The sequence below is a fragment of the Elgaria multicarinata genome, chromosome 21 (genome assembly GCF_023053635.1).
Source record: "Elgaria multicarinata webbii isolate HBS135686 ecotype San Diego chromosome 21, rElgMul1.1.pri, whole genome shotgun sequence".
In the NCBI taxonomy this organism is placed as follows: Eukaryota; Metazoa; Chordata; class Lepidosauria; order Squamata; family Anguidae; genus Elgaria; species Elgaria multicarinata.
This window is the reverse complement of record NC_086191.1, coordinates 9,812,330-9,826,889: the sequence shown is the minus strand read 5'-3', so window position 1 is coordinate 9,826,889 and position 14,560 is coordinate 9,812,330. Positions and strand designations below refer to the sequence as shown.

The 14,560-nt window shown below is 48.9% G+C and overlaps 1 protein-coding gene across 1 annotated transcript; it reads right to left on the bottom strand.

The window, feature by feature from the left end:
* Nucleotides 1-5,243: 5,243 nt before the first annotated feature.
* Nucleotides 5,244-13,916, bottom strand: SLC50A1 (solute carrier family 50 member 1). Its single transcript, XM_063145589.1, has 6 exons — nucleotides 13,795-13,916; nucleotides 13,259-13,336; nucleotides 12,171-12,294; nucleotides 9,207-9,368; nucleotides 6,346-6,465; nucleotides 5,244-6,058 (listed from the first exon to the last, which is right to left on the bottom strand). Exons 1-6 carry the CDS (start codon nucleotides 13,866-13,868, stop codon nucleotides 5,957-5,959), a joined length of 660 nt encoding a protein of 219 aa, XP_063001659.1. The 5' UTR covers nucleotides 13,869-13,916; the 3' UTR covers nucleotides 5,244-5,956.
* Between the last annotated feature and the right edge of the window lie 644 nt (nucleotides 13,917-14,560).

The following is a 14,560-nucleotide window of genomic DNA, read 5'->3' as shown; positions in this document are numbered from 1 at the left end:
GTGGAGGGCAATTTTAGCATTTTGTATGTTCTCTTCCAACAAGTTTTCTAATCCTGGGTAGTGACGGTTGAGCTGCACATGGTGAGGCAGAATGTGTTGTCTTCAGGGCTGGCCCTACCATGAGGTAGGGTGAGGCAGACACCTCAGGTGGCTGTTGCTGGGGGGTGGGCGTGACAGGAAGGTGTTGGAGGACAGGGCTGTGTGTGCCACTTAGCCGGCCCTGCAGCCTCGTAGCCTCCCTCAGGTACAGTGTCCTGTCACCAGTGGTAAATTAAAATTCAGGTGCCACTTTGATCAGGTTTTGTATGGGGGTGGGCAGAAAGGCATCTTATGTCTTGCCTCAGATAGCAAAATATCTTAGGCCAGCTCTGGTTACCCTTCCCCTAAAATCCCATTTCAGAGTTTTGGATTATTTTTTTTCAACCCCAAGGGTTCCAATAGGCCAGAGAGTAAAAGAGCCTTCCTTAACCTATTGCACTCCTGATGGGTCTGACTACAATCCCACCTAGGTTTGGAGGTGTGTCAACCAGTTCTGGATGGGGTTAGACTCCCCCTGAAAGACTGTGTTCGCAGCTTGGGGTTGCTCCTGGATCCGTCGCGCCAAATGACAGCCCAGCTAGATGCGACGGCCAAGAGTGCCTACTCTCAGCTTCGGCTGATACGCCAGCTGCGCCCCTTCTTAGAGTCAGAAGACCTAAAGGCAGTAGTGCACGCGCTGGTAACCTCAAGGCTTGACTTCTGCAATGCGCTCTACATAGGGCTACCATTGTACCTAGTTTGGAAACTTCAACTAGTTCAAAATATGGCAGCCAGGTTGGTCACCAGTACATCTAGGGGTGAGCATATTACCCCAACATTAAAATCACTCCACTGGCTGCCTATTATTATTATTATTATTATTATTATTATTATTATTATTATTATCATCATCATCATCATCCACAGCTCATATGGCCATTGGCACCAGGTTGAGGAAAGCTGCAGTAAAATAAGCTGCATGGATTTTCTTCAACTGGCGTTCCCCCCGGCCCCCGCCTTCTCCTGCCTCTTGGTCACATTCCAGCGTGACCAAGAAACTGAGCATCCGTGCAGATCTACAGTGCCTTGCACAAGTATGCACACCCACCCACACACCCCTGTTTGATTTGTCCACACATTTTGTTGTGTTACAACCTGGAATTAAAATGGAGTTAATTGACGTGTTTACTATGTGTTTTACACAACATACACTTTAGCACTTAGAAGGTGCAAAATAGTTTTCATTGAGGCAAATAAGTTAAGTAAAACAAAAAACGAACTGGCGTTTGTTGGGTGCATAAGTAATCAAACCCACCCACTCCCCGGTGCTGTGACACCCCAAAATAAGCCCTGGTGCAACCAATCACCTTCAGAAGTCATATAGTTAAGAAAATGTTTTGTATGTAGAAAGACAAGGGATCCAAGCCCAGTATTGCTGATTATAGAGTCTGACTGCAGAGTAGGGCAAACTTCCCAAATCTGGTGCTATCCAGGTATACCGGGCCATGAGTCCCATTAATGCTACTGGGGATAACGGGTGGTGTAGTCCCACACACCTGAAAAGCACCCGGTTGAGGAAGACTGGAATAGAAAACACTGTGCTCTATATTAAACAGTTCCTTCCATCCAAAATGTGATTATTATTTTTTTAAAAAGAAGATGTAGAGATTCCCAAAACACTGAGCTCTGTACCTCAGGCTCAGTTCATGGATTCCCCACGTGCAGACAGTTCTAATCTTCGTCCCACTGCAGCCTGAGAAAATGGCAACGTTTTTACTCCCTCTGTTGACTGGTCAGTTGTTTCCCCTTGAGGGGACAGAAGTTTTCAAGATTTGTTTTTCAGGTGCACAAAACTCCCTCACGGCCGATGGCGTTCTCTTATTAACGCCACGGATTTTGTTGGGGTGTTCAAACTGGGAAGTCTTCGTGTCAGGGACTTGGGGTTGTTTTGTGCGGAATAGATCCAAAACATGAGTAAATTTTAGAGAGCGGGAGGCGAGGAAAGGAGGCACACTGGGGGTGGGGGGAAGAGGCACATTTAATGTGTCAAAACGCTGCTCTAAAGAGCTAGCATGTCCGCTGATCTGGATGTGTGGGAGATGGCTGGGATTAGCCAGAGATGAAAGAAAAACACTTCGTACATGCTCAGGACGACATTTGGTTCTGACTTCAAGCTTTCAGAATTGTATCTGGATGTGCAAGAAATTCCAGGCTGGATCCCTGGCAAAGATTGCACCTCGAAGGCAGGGCGGTTCTGGAGGAATTTCGGGCCAGGAATTCCTTGGAATTGGATCTAAAGGACATGGGCCCAATGCCTGGATGCTCTCCAGATATGCTCAGAGGGCATTGAAATCCTGAGATGGATTTGAGAGGGAGCGACAGGGAAAATATCCTCCCAGGCCAAGAAATAAAGAGACCGACGGAAAGAACACCTCTGCGCTTAAAATGCAGGTTGTAAGCTCAGCCTCAGAACGACAGGCTGATAGATTTAGGAAAAGTTTCTTTCACACATTGCAGAATAACTTAATGGAACTCACTGCTACAAGATGATGCAATCACAGGCTTTAGATGGAAAGGGTGAATAAGACAAAATTCGTGGAGTGGGGAGAAGAGGTGAATAGTTAAGGGCGCAATCCTACACATGTTTAGACAGGAAAAAAGTCCTACAATTCCCATCATGCCCCAGCCAGCATCAATGCCTGGGGCATGCTGGGAGTTGTAGGAACCCCCCCCCCATGCATAGGATTGTGAGGTGGAGGGTTATTCCTGATCATTGGGCATCTCTTCCTCTGGACATTCAGCTGAGCTCTTTCCCCACCAGTAAACAGGACTCTGGCTTGACTTGACTTTGATCACTAAAAGTTTGGGTGCTTCCAGATGGGCAGCTCCTACCCAACGGATCCAAAGACATACCACAGGTATTTCACCTTCTGCTCCTTAATCGATGTTCAGCGATCAGGGGGAAAAAGACACGGTGGGAAAACACAGGAGGAGGGCTAGCTGAAATCGCTGCCGTTTGGAGCCCCTGTAAAATTTTGCGAATGAGACAGGTCGAAAGCAGAATAAAAAACCCATCACTGAATTTACTGGATTTAATTTTTTAACTTCAGTTAACAATTAATATAATTCGTCTCGGGAAGCCAATGAAATAAGTAGAAAAACAATACCCTGTGTACCTGAGGGTCGAACTATACGTAACAAATTAAATATTTGGCAAGCACCGTTTTGTTATAGGCAGTTTTTAGACATAATGACATTTTTAATGTTTTTATTGCTCTCTAAAATACCTGGCTGTTTTAAGACCCTCGGGGGTACCCAATCCAGCCCCCCACATTTCCGAGGAGGGCCACGATTCCTTCCGCTGGCCCCCGCCTCTCCTCCCGTGGCTGCCTATCTTTGGGGTCCCCCCCCCAACTTTTGCATGGTCCCTCCCCCATTCTAAAAAGTTGAAAGAGTTTTAAGCTAAAATCTGCAGGTATTTTAGCCCCGCCTCTTTGGCCACACCCACCCAGGGAGAGATTTTCCAAAATTGAATTCGGCCTCTGGCTGAAAAAGGTTCTGCACCTGTTTTAAAGCCTGCTCCTCAATTTTTGTTTGCATTAGTTTTTGCTGTTGTTGCAAATGTGCATTGAATCTTCCATGCACAAATCACTTCAGATACTCCTTACAGAAAAAAAACACCAGGAATAAACTGAACTGAACTAAATAAACCTTCTATGTTTAGAGGCGGTTTAAGCTCTGAATACCAGATGCTGGAGACAAATCGCCGGCTTTGTCCACTTCACGGAGGCATCCGGCTGACCACTGTTGGAAACAGGGTATTGGGTTGGGTGGATGGTTTGGTCCGATCCAGCAAGGCCCGTCTTCTGTGACTTCTGTCTCAAGATTGATGCTCAAAGAAAAAGAGAGAGATGAGGAGGGGGCACTGGGAGCTTGAAAAGCCTAAAGAGAACATTAGTTATTGGGCGGATTAGAAATGTAATAAAATAAATAATAAACATTTCTCTTTCTTTCTTTGTGCGTGGGGAGCCTGTGGAAGAGCTTTGTGTGAACTGGCAGCTTGCAACCTCGCACTGGAATGCCTATCCGCCACGAAGATTATTGTTATTATTATTGTTATCGCCTCTGTGGCTGCATTCCTCATTTTGTGGCACCCAGAGGCTGTGACCGCTCAGAACGGCCTGCCCCCGTGTCAGACGTGTTCCGGACCTGCCCCATTCTCCCAGGCAGCTGGGCCAGATCGCTCTCGTTCCAGAAGCCGAGAATCGCTAGAATTCTTTTTAATTAACACCTGCGCACTTGACGTGGCAAGGCGAGGAATGGGATAATTAGCAGGAGCAAACTAATGAGCCGTTTCCGGAGAGAGATGGGTGACTTCAGGAACGGGAGGGAGGGTGTGGTGCCATTTCCCTGGAGTACAGCACTTGATTTATATTTTTTAAATGAAGAAAAAAGCAGAGGAAGCAAGGCTTGAACTTGGCTTGAGTTCTTTGCGCCTTATTCCCAAGAACACAGAGTCACGCAGGTGCAAGCTGCAGACAATCAGAGGCACTGCAGTTTCAGTACTTTGCACACTGCAGGACTCCGTTCTAAGGTTAGAAAACAAAACACCCTGAATAAAGCTCCTGTGGGCAATCAAATCCCTCTCCTACTACCCCACGCTGTCCCAGCTTGGTTCCGGCGACAGAAAATCCAATCGGCACGTCCTCCCTGAGTTCATAATTAACGTGATGCTCTGGCATGAGAGGAGTCGATACCTGCGAGTTAAGGCAGCTTTTAAAAGAGGCTTGGATGACATTTGTGGAGAAGGAAAAGAGGGGAATCAGCAGGGAGATGTACCCCCAAACAATGTTGGAAAAAAAGCCCAAAAATCTTAAGCAGGAGCTGGGAGAAGGACAAGCAAAAGCAGCCCTAACAGGAAAGAACACGCTCAATGGGTGCAAAATACCGGCTCACCTTTTTGGGAGAGATGGAACGGAGTTCCTCGGAAAAGGTGGTGGCTGGCTGGGACACTCCTGAACACTGTGTTGCAGGGCCTGCTTGGGTTCTTAAGGATTTGCTGATGCCTCAGGTCTGAAAACAGAGGTGTTGAACCTCTTTCAGACGGAGGGCCAAACTGGGGGAGGAAGGGGTGTGTGGCCTTCTGGGGACCCTAGGAAGGCTGGACACGGCGCTCAGACCGGAGATTCTGTACCCGAATTTTTCTTTTGAAAGATGACACAAGATACCCTTCCTTTCCGCAGAAACAGTTCTGTTTATTGCAAGGCACTTAAAAAACAATCGCACGGACATGGGAGTCCACCTGGGCAGGCTGTCTCCACCAGCGGAATGTCGCCATTGGGTCCTCCCGCTTTCTTTTCCAGAGCACGGCCTTCTGGGAGAGCCCCGGCTTGTCACCCCACAGATTGAAGGGGAGAACGGATGGAATAGTTGAGAAAGAGAGAGGAATTGGGAAGTCGATCAAAAGGCACCCCCGTTGGACGGAAAATGGCATGACCCAACAGCTTTGGTGGACAGAAACCGTGTCTGGGGAGAAGAGCCAGGGAAGGAGCCAGACATTCTTCAGAAAGGAAGTCGGAGGAAGCATCTGCATTTGCCCAGATGCTGCTTTCCGGGGCGGGAGGAAAAGGGTCTCTGGGAGTTTCGCATCCCACAAATCCCCCGGCTGCTTTACGAGTTGGGCGGCCTCGTCTTGCGCCGAAGCGTCGTTCAGGGCCCTTTTCGAACACACGGCCCACCCCAAGGTGGAGGAACTGCCTGGCAGAAGAGGCACTTGAAAGGTCTGGACGGCTGGTGGGCACAGGAGGCCACTGCGCAGATGTGCAAATGTGCTGTGCGCAAGGAGAGCTGGGAAGATTTCGTCCTCGGACCACCGGGCCTCAGCGTCCTTTCCCTTCCGTGACTGGCAACGCCGGCGGTCAAAGCCTACCCCTGGACGTCAGGCCAACAGCGACTTGTAGGTGTTCTCACGGACTGGAGGGAAACGCCAGAAAAGCCAGAACCGAACGAGGCTGGTGGCAATCCCTGGCAGGTTGGGGATCTGGCAGAAGAAGGGGGTGATGGCGTGGGTTAGAGCAGAGTGAAGGGCAAAGAGGAGAAAACCAGGAGCGGGGAGTATGGGGAGAGAGAAATCGATAAATAAATCCTAGGCCAATTGCATCATTCTCTCCCTCCCGCTTTGCCCAGGGTGGTTTATGGGCCTCTCCGTTTAATTAATTAAAATCAATGGCGCATGATTTATCGGAGGTCGGGGGTGGGAGGTGGGCACACTCGCTCATTAAGCATCGCCCGCATCCACGCACAGGCGCTGGGCAGGGCGGCGCTCACCGTGATGTACAGGTCCTCAAGCAGCAGCCCGTAGAGGGACCAGCAGGTAGAAGCCAGGAAGGTTGTGACCGTCAATGGGAAGGAGAGGCATTTCGTGGACCGGCTCTTGACGATCTTGGCCTGCAAAGGGGAAGAGAAACGTCGGGTCAGGAGCTGAAACCAACGCTTCCCAAAGCCACACCGCACAAGCAGAACTGACACTGCGCGCTTGTGCGCGGTTACGCAGGCGTTCATCCTGCCAAATTCTTCCTCTTATTTTTATTTTCTATTATTATTACATTTATTACCCACCTTTTTTCCTCTTGCAAGGAACCCAAAGGGAGCTTCCATGATCCTCCTTCTCCTCTTCTCCATTTTAACCTCACAACAACCCTGCGAGGTAGGCTAGGCTGAGAGCCTGTGATTGGCCCAAAATCACCCAGTGAGCTTCATGTCTGACTGGGGACTAGAACCTGTATCTCCCACATCCCCGTCCAACACTCACAGGCTTATTATTATTATTATTATTATTATTATTATTGATATTTTTATTATTGTTATATTGTTGTTATTGATGATGATGATGATATCGCACCATTAAAGTGCCTAATGCTTACACAAAATGTTTTAAAGTTGTATATATTTTAAATGCGCCGAATGCTTCACAGAACTCCAGAGGATAGGCTCCTGCCCCAAGCCGCTTACAACACACCACAGTTCACCTTAAACATGGTTTAGGGTTCAGACAACACACATCGCCATGGTTAATTGATATCGGAAGTATTCAGCAGTCAATAATTACTAGTCAAGACGGCTGTGTATTATTCTCCAGTGTTGGAGGCAGCCTGCCTCTGAATGCCAATTTCTGGGGACGCCCGAGCAGGAGGGTGCTGTGGGGCTCGTGTCCTGCCCGTGGGCTTCACATTGGACTGGCTACTGTGTGAACAGAAGGCTGGACTAGGTAGGCCTCTGGACAGATCCAGAGGGGCTCTGAGTTTCTTAAGCTTTGCCCTCACAGCCGCGCCCGAGGAAGAGACGGCAGGGAAGAAATGCACGGATCTAAGCGCCCCCCCACCTGTGACTGATCCTCACTAATGCTAAACTGTGGCTTAACGTATTTACCACCCGAGCTCTGCCATTGATTCCACCCTCCAAGTGATGAATGCTCACAGTCTCTGAGCAAATAAACCCGTTTCCTCCTCATCTCAAGAAAACAACCTGCTTTGCCAAGTCACTATCTAGCGGCCCTCCCTTCCGGAAGCTTCCGGCCCCTTCGCTGTCCTCCAAACAGGGGAAGAGGCACACCAGCAGACACACAACCTGCCGTGAGCCAAGTTTTTGGACTGCGAGCGACTTTGGTGTCTCCTAGGGTGTGGACGGCACTGGAGCCAGGCGGGAGAGAGTGATGCAGCAGCAGAAGCCAAAGAGGAAGAGCCAGGAAATGAAGCACTAGATAGCAGAAAGACTCCCTTAGACAGCGCAACCGCTTATTTAGCTGTAAATCTGCATATTTTGCTCGTTTTTGATTTATTTCTTCATGAACGCCTATCCTGCCCCTTGCAGAGAAATTTCCCCAGGGCGACTGGAAATGTTTTAAAGAGTCAGCTTAACTCTTCAAGAGTCAGTGCTTCATTTATTAAAGCCTGTTTCAACCCGGCGCCCTCCAGATGTGTTTAGACTACAATCCCCAGCATCCCTGACTGGGGATACTGGGAGTTGTAGTCCATCGTATCTGGTGGACTACTCATCTGTAGTCCAATGAATCTGGAAGGCACTAGGTTGGGGAAAGGTGGCTTATTTTATTCAGGGTTGGGCAACTAATGGCCCTTCATATGTGGCTCTCTCACTCCCCTCAGCCACTCTTATCCAACAGTGAGGGATCATGGGAGAGTTGGCCAAAAACCCAGAGGCACAGACATTGCCCCACCCTTGAATTTTTATTGTACTGACAAATGAAAAAAATGTTTAGATATACCTCTTTTCTCTTAAAGGAAATATGCAACGTGGTTGACAAGAACAACTCAATTGATAAAAACATACAAGGGGAAAAAACAGCTCAGCAGCAAGACACAGTCTAAACTTTTAAAAAATAAAATAAAAGAGATCAGACCCATAAAAGCAGCAGCGGCAACCAATCCCCCGTGAAAATGCTTTGGAGAATAAGAGGATCTCAGCCATTCATTTGATGAAAGTGGCGGCGGCTGCCGTACCTCCTTGGGGACGGCTGCTCAATAACCTAGGGGGCCACCAGTGAAAAGGTCCTGTCTTACAGCACACAGTTAAACTATGGAATTCGCTATCACAAGATGTTGTCATGGCCACCAATTTGGATGGCTTTAAAAGAGGGTTGCAGAAGAGAAGACTATCAAGGGCTACTAGTTCTGATTCCTACGTGCTACTTCCAGTATCGGCAGCAGTAAGCCTATATGCAACAGTTGCTGGGGAACATGGGTGGGAGGGTGCTGTTGCACCCATGTCCTGCTTTTGGGTCCCTGGTTGACAGCTGTTCAGCCACTGTGTGAACAGAGTGCTGGACTAGATGGACCCTTGGTCTGATCCAGCATCAGGGCTCGTCTTACGTTTTTACATCACCATTCAGTTCTGAAGGTGAAGGAACTTGGAGGCAATTGGGCCAGATTTGATCCCCCAGGGAAGAGGTTCAAAACCTCAGTTTTAAAACCAGCAGAATCCACCAGTCGCATTCACAGAGATCCGAATTCATTTGATCCCGGTGCGCAATTTCTCTGACATCCCTACAATCTGGGACTCAATTTCCACCTATGCTTTGGAAAAAACGGCCGTGATTTCAATTGCCGGATGTAGATCGCGTTGGTGAAAACCGATTCCGCCCCCGCAAAAGGAGGAGCGAAGCTGCAACGTACCAGATCGGCCAACGGTGAGAGGTACATGGTGATGGTAAAGACGCTGCAAAATAGACCCAAGCGGGCAAGACGTGTGGGAACGTCTGGCACCAGGAGGTTGAAGTAGCAATACCCAATCAGCAGCACGGCCAGCAAGCCCACTGTCTTCAACAACACAGAACGCTAGATGAAAGGAAAGAAAGGGGAGGGGTTATTTGGAATCCCGCCCTTCCCTTAGCCCCTTCCCCTCATTGGCCAATCGTTGGGTGGTTTCCCAGCTGCTATACAGCTTTCCCCCCATTCTATAAGGTTGAAACGCCTTTTAGCTGAAATACGGTTATTTCAGCCGGCCCCCTTTTGCTTTTGGCCCCGCCCACTTCTGGAATGCAGCCACCCCCACTCCCGAGAGCTTTTCTGAAATAGAATTCAACACTCCCACTCCGTGCAAGCTTTCGGATCCTTCAGAACTCTTCATCAAGCAAGGTGGTGAACATAGGGAGAGGAGGAAAAAAGTGGCTGATATAGAAGCCACAGTTACAGTCTTAAAATGGAACGTGGGAGAGGGCCACAGACATGCAAATTCAGTTCTACCAGGTATCATACAGGAAACCCTACCAGGGGTTGCTGGTAAAAAGAAAATTATAAAATCCAGCTGTTTACTGAAAATAGCAGCCATCTTCAAACCATAGTTGATGAAGCTGGCTTGTCTTCACTAACCGTGGTTAAGATTAACCACAGTTTAAGGTTTCGACAACACGCTAAACTGTGGTCAATCTAAAATGGAAGGGGAGTTTGCGATCTCCATGCTGGAGAAGGAAAAGGGGAGGAGGAACACATAGGCTTGGGGAGGGGGGTTAGACTTGTTTCTGTAACACTAAACTATGGTTTAGCACTGGGGCCTCCCGCGGACACCTCTCTTGACACCCACCATGTACCTTGTCCTTCCTGATTTTAATTTGTTTCTTAAGACTTTTAAATTTTTTTTAAAAAAAATTAACTGGAAAGCTGGCAGCCATTTTGTGACACTCTTTCAAAATTCCAAATTGGAATTCAAAAGGCTGGTTCAGCGTTATCTCTGGGCACAGCAACTCAGAGGAACTCTAAAATGTCGTATCTCTCATCCTGGTATGCCAAGAAGCAGGAATATATTTTTAAAACATTTTAAACATACAACGTACATAAAAGATTGCTAACTTTCTGTGTGTCCGCATGTAGAAAACCTCCCTCCGTCCTGTGATCCCTCAGTGCCCTGCAAATGACCCAGAGATAGTGAGATGGAGGTGGAGCTGGAACACCCTAGAATATTTATAGGGCCATCTGAGACATGGCTCGTTGTTGACTCAAGGTACCAAGCCTTTTGAGTCAACAACCTCTGAAACGTAGGCCTGAGTGTGCCAACCAGATGCCAGTTCAAATGCCCATTAAAAACGGCACTGTATAGGGTTCCTTTTTGGTGCCACTCAAGAAGGTAGGTGGCGGCAGGGTCACATGGCAGAAAACTCCCCGCCGTGTGGAAAGCTAGCATCTCAGGAAACAGGCTCCAACCTTCTAGAAAGAGGGAAAGAATGGCATCCTTTATATAAGCCTGGGGGGAAAGTTCAGCCACATAACTGAGAATATTAAGAGAAGGATGTGGCGAAGAGGAGAGAGAAGAGGTTTGGGGCATGCAAAAATTATAATCAAATTGTGGTCATGACGTGAGGATTTGCCCATATCTCTATTTTTTTCCAGACACATACCTATCGCTTGGTAGACATTTTATTGACATTAATTATTACTATTATTTATTAGTGTGTGGTTGGTTGTGAGACAAGGGAAAATTCCACTAAGATATGTATTAAAAGGGAAACAACCAGAATTAGAATATCTTTATATAAATCTAGGAATGTCCACATTTAGGACAGCTTGTACAGTCCTGGTTAACCCAACTCCAAAAGCAGATCATAGAGGTGGGAAAGATGTAGAAAAGAGCAATCTAAAATTATCAGAGGGCTTGAGCAATTCCCTTATGTGGAAAGGCTACAATCGTTGGGTCCTTTTAGTTTGGGGTGGGGTGTAGGAGACTAAAGAGGGGAGAATGCAGAGGTTTATAAAATGACACATGGGAATGGTGGAAAGAGAGACATCTCCCCCTTCCAAATACCAGATCTCTGACCATCCAATGTAACTGACTACCAGTTGAAATCGGTCAATTTCAGGAAATGAAACTGATTGGGAATTGACCAAAATAGTAGAACTCAGAGCCATCTAGTGAAATTGATATTGAAATGTAATGAAATGGATGGGCACCTAAAATTGGTCAATTTCATGAAATGAAACTGAGGGGGCACTCAGATTGAGATACTAAAGCTCAGAGCCATCCAATGAAATTGATGGGCCACCAACTGAGATACTGAAATGTAATGAAATGGATGGGCACCTAAAATTGGTCAATTTCATGAAATGAATTAGTTGACAGGTAGTCAGACTGAGATACTAAAATTCAGAGCCATCCAATGAAACTGATGGGCAGTCAATTGAAGACTGACCAATGAAACGTTCTCCTGCACACAACACTTTGTTCACTTATGGAACTCACTGCCACAAGAAGCAGTGACGACGGGGAACCTGTCTTCAAAGGCTTTGAAAGGGAATCGGTCTAGTTCACAGAAGACAGATTTATTGGCAGCTATTGGCCAGAATAGCTAAGTAGAGCTTGTGGGTTTATTTATTTATTTATCACTCCACATCTAAACAGGTTAAGACACAATCTCTGAATGCCAACTGTTCCTGGACGCAACTGGATGGAAAGCACTGCCTACTCTCTTTCAAGCCTACTTCGGTAACCATAAGTACTAGAAACTTGATCTTTTCAAAATGAAAGCTGAGGTTTCACTGGCCGCTGTGGGAAAGAAGAGTGTTTGATTAGACGGGATTGATCCGGAGGAGTTCTGCTTATGTTCTTAAGAGGGGTGACTTGGGCCATGCCCACCCACCCCCACTCACCTTCTCAGAGCTGAAGTAGAAGTAGACCAGGATGTAAAGTGTTTGAAGCACCACACCGATGGTGTTGACGATGATCAAGGTCCTGTCACCCTTCAGGAATCCGTAGCTCAGCCAACTAAGATTGCTGATGGAGAAAAAGAAGGGAACATTTCAGCGTGTGGGTCTGAATGAGAACAGCTCTTCCTGGAGTTCCAAGCACTCAGTGTAACTGGCACGCTATATACCCCAGCAGGAGGCAAGTGCCGAAAATACAGCAACCCCGCTAGCTATCGTGCGCACAGACGGGGCTCTGAGACTCTCTCAAAGCTCTGCAGAAACGCAGCCTAAAACAAGGATGGAGACTGTGCAGCCTTCCAGAAGTGGTTGGACTACAAACTCCCATCATCCTCAATATTAGCTAGGGCTGATGGGAATTGCAGCCTAACCATATCCGGAAGGGTCATACGTTCACACACCCCTTGGCCTAAAATGATCAGAAGCAGGAGAAACTACCTTTCATTTTTAAAAGATGTTTCTAGCCCTTATGGCTGGACAGGAGGGCTTAAAAGCATGTGGGCGATGAGGGGGTTGGAGAAATGAATTATTTTCAGGGAGAGCTTTTATATTGTATTTTATATTATGGTTTCATGCTGTTGTTTTATACTTTGAATAGTCTTAATTTTGTGAACTGCTATTGGCTATTAGGTGGTATATAAATGCAATAAATAAATAAATAGAGGGGTCCTTGCGTGAGCTGCGAAGGCCGAATACACAGAAACGAACAGAAATGACAGGACACGTAACGCAGCCCTAGGAAACTATGCAGACTGGCTTATGGCATGTTTTATTCAGGTGGCAGAATAGGGCGCGGAATTATTATGATTCCGCAGCGTTCATTCTACAGCTCCGCTTACCGTTCGGTGGTTGGATCTGTTTCCCCAGGCCTTATCCCCCCAAAGGGCCTATCCCTAAAAAGGTAGATATCTGCGCTCATGTCTGCCCATCTTCCATAGGATACAAAGGATGTGTGTACTGTAGTAAGGGTCCCCAAAGCACAATTTAGGGACGTGACACCCCCTCCTGCCACCCCAACAAGCCACAAAGCGTACTTGACATCGGTAGTGAGGAACGGCAGGAACTGGATGTTCTCCACGCTTTGGGTCGCAAACATCTGTTGCAGGTCGGACCTGGGCGGGAGAAGAGATGGGGGGGGATGGGACATTGCGAGGTTATGTAGACAGGCCTCCCCGGTTTTCCTCCCTCCCAGCTCCAAATTCCGTTGCAGCAAACGCCTTGGATCCAGGCAACAGTACCTGCCCCGCCCTGGCCTTTGCCCCACAGCAAGATGCTTGGCTCTGCCCCATACATCAGAAACCGTTGTTCTGGTCCATGTTTCAATTGTCTGTCCACCCCGAGACGGTTCTTCTGCCCCACAGCAACACACACGTGCGCCCTGGGGCTTATGGCGATGGGGCCGAGGGGGCAGCCCCTCAGCCCAAGATTTCTGTGCGATCTCTTGCAGGAAGAGACTGAGGGGGGCTGAGCCCTGCCTCAGATCTCTTCCTCTGCTGCTCCCCCACCCCCTCGGCTTCGCCCCCCAACCTCCGCCCCCCTCCTGCCCTCCCCGCCCCCGGGATGCGCTCACAGGCCAGTGCCGAACATGCCCAGGGAGAAAACCAGGCAGGCCCACGACAGCAGCTGCAGCCCGGTCGAGCCCATGGCGGCGCTCCGTTTGGGCCAGCCTCGCCAGGTGCGATGGCCCGGCCCACCCCGGGTGCCGGCCCTGGGCCCGGATCTGCTGCCTCCGGTTGCGCCCGGGCGCCGCCTCCCGCCCCGCCCCGCGGGGAGGCGGGCAAGCAGGCCGAGGCGCTCCGCCTTCTGCTGGCCGGCCGGCCGGGTGGCTGTGTTTCAAGGAAAGAGGTACCGGGGCTCAAGCAAGGGGCGCTACCTAGGGGGTTAAAAAAACAGGGGAGGGACGAAGAGGTACCGGGGCTCAAGCAAGGGGCGCCACCTAGGGGGTTAAAAAAACAGGGGAGGGACGAAGAGGTACCGGGGCTCAAGCAAGGGGCGCTACCTAGGGGGTTAAAAAAACAGGGGAGGGACGAAGAGGTACCGGGGCTCAAGCAAGGGGCGCCACCTAGGGGGTTAAAAAAACAGGGGAGGGACGAAGAGGTACCGGGGCTCAAGCAAGGGGCGCCACCTAGGGGGTTAAAAAAAAGGGGAGGGACGAAGAGGTACCGGGGCTCAAGCAAGGGGCGCCACCTAGGGGGTTACAAAAAAGGGGAGGGACGAAGAGGTACCGGGGCTCAAGCAAGGGGCGCCACCTAGGGGGTTAAAAAAACAGGGGAGGGACGAAGAGGTACCGGGGCTCACGCAAGCGCATAACGCGTTCCTGGGCTCAGCCCCGGCAT

What these genes read in the sequence shown, in the direction of transcription:
- SLC50A1 (XM_063145589.1), bottom strand. Translation starts at nt 13,868, where the DNA reads ATGGGCTCGACCGGGCTGCAGCTGCTGTCGTGGGCCTGCCTGGTTTTC. An exon ending in TTCCTCACTACCGATGTCAA is followed by an intron (nt 12,295 to 13,258) that starts GTACGCTTTGTG and finishes TTTCTCCATCAG; the next exon opens with CAATCTTAGTTGGCTGAGCT. An exon ending in TCTCACCGTTGGCCGATCTG is followed by an intron (nt 6,466 to 9,206) that starts GTACGTTGCAGC and finishes TCCCCTTTGCAG; the next exon opens with GCCAAGATCGTCAAGAGCCG.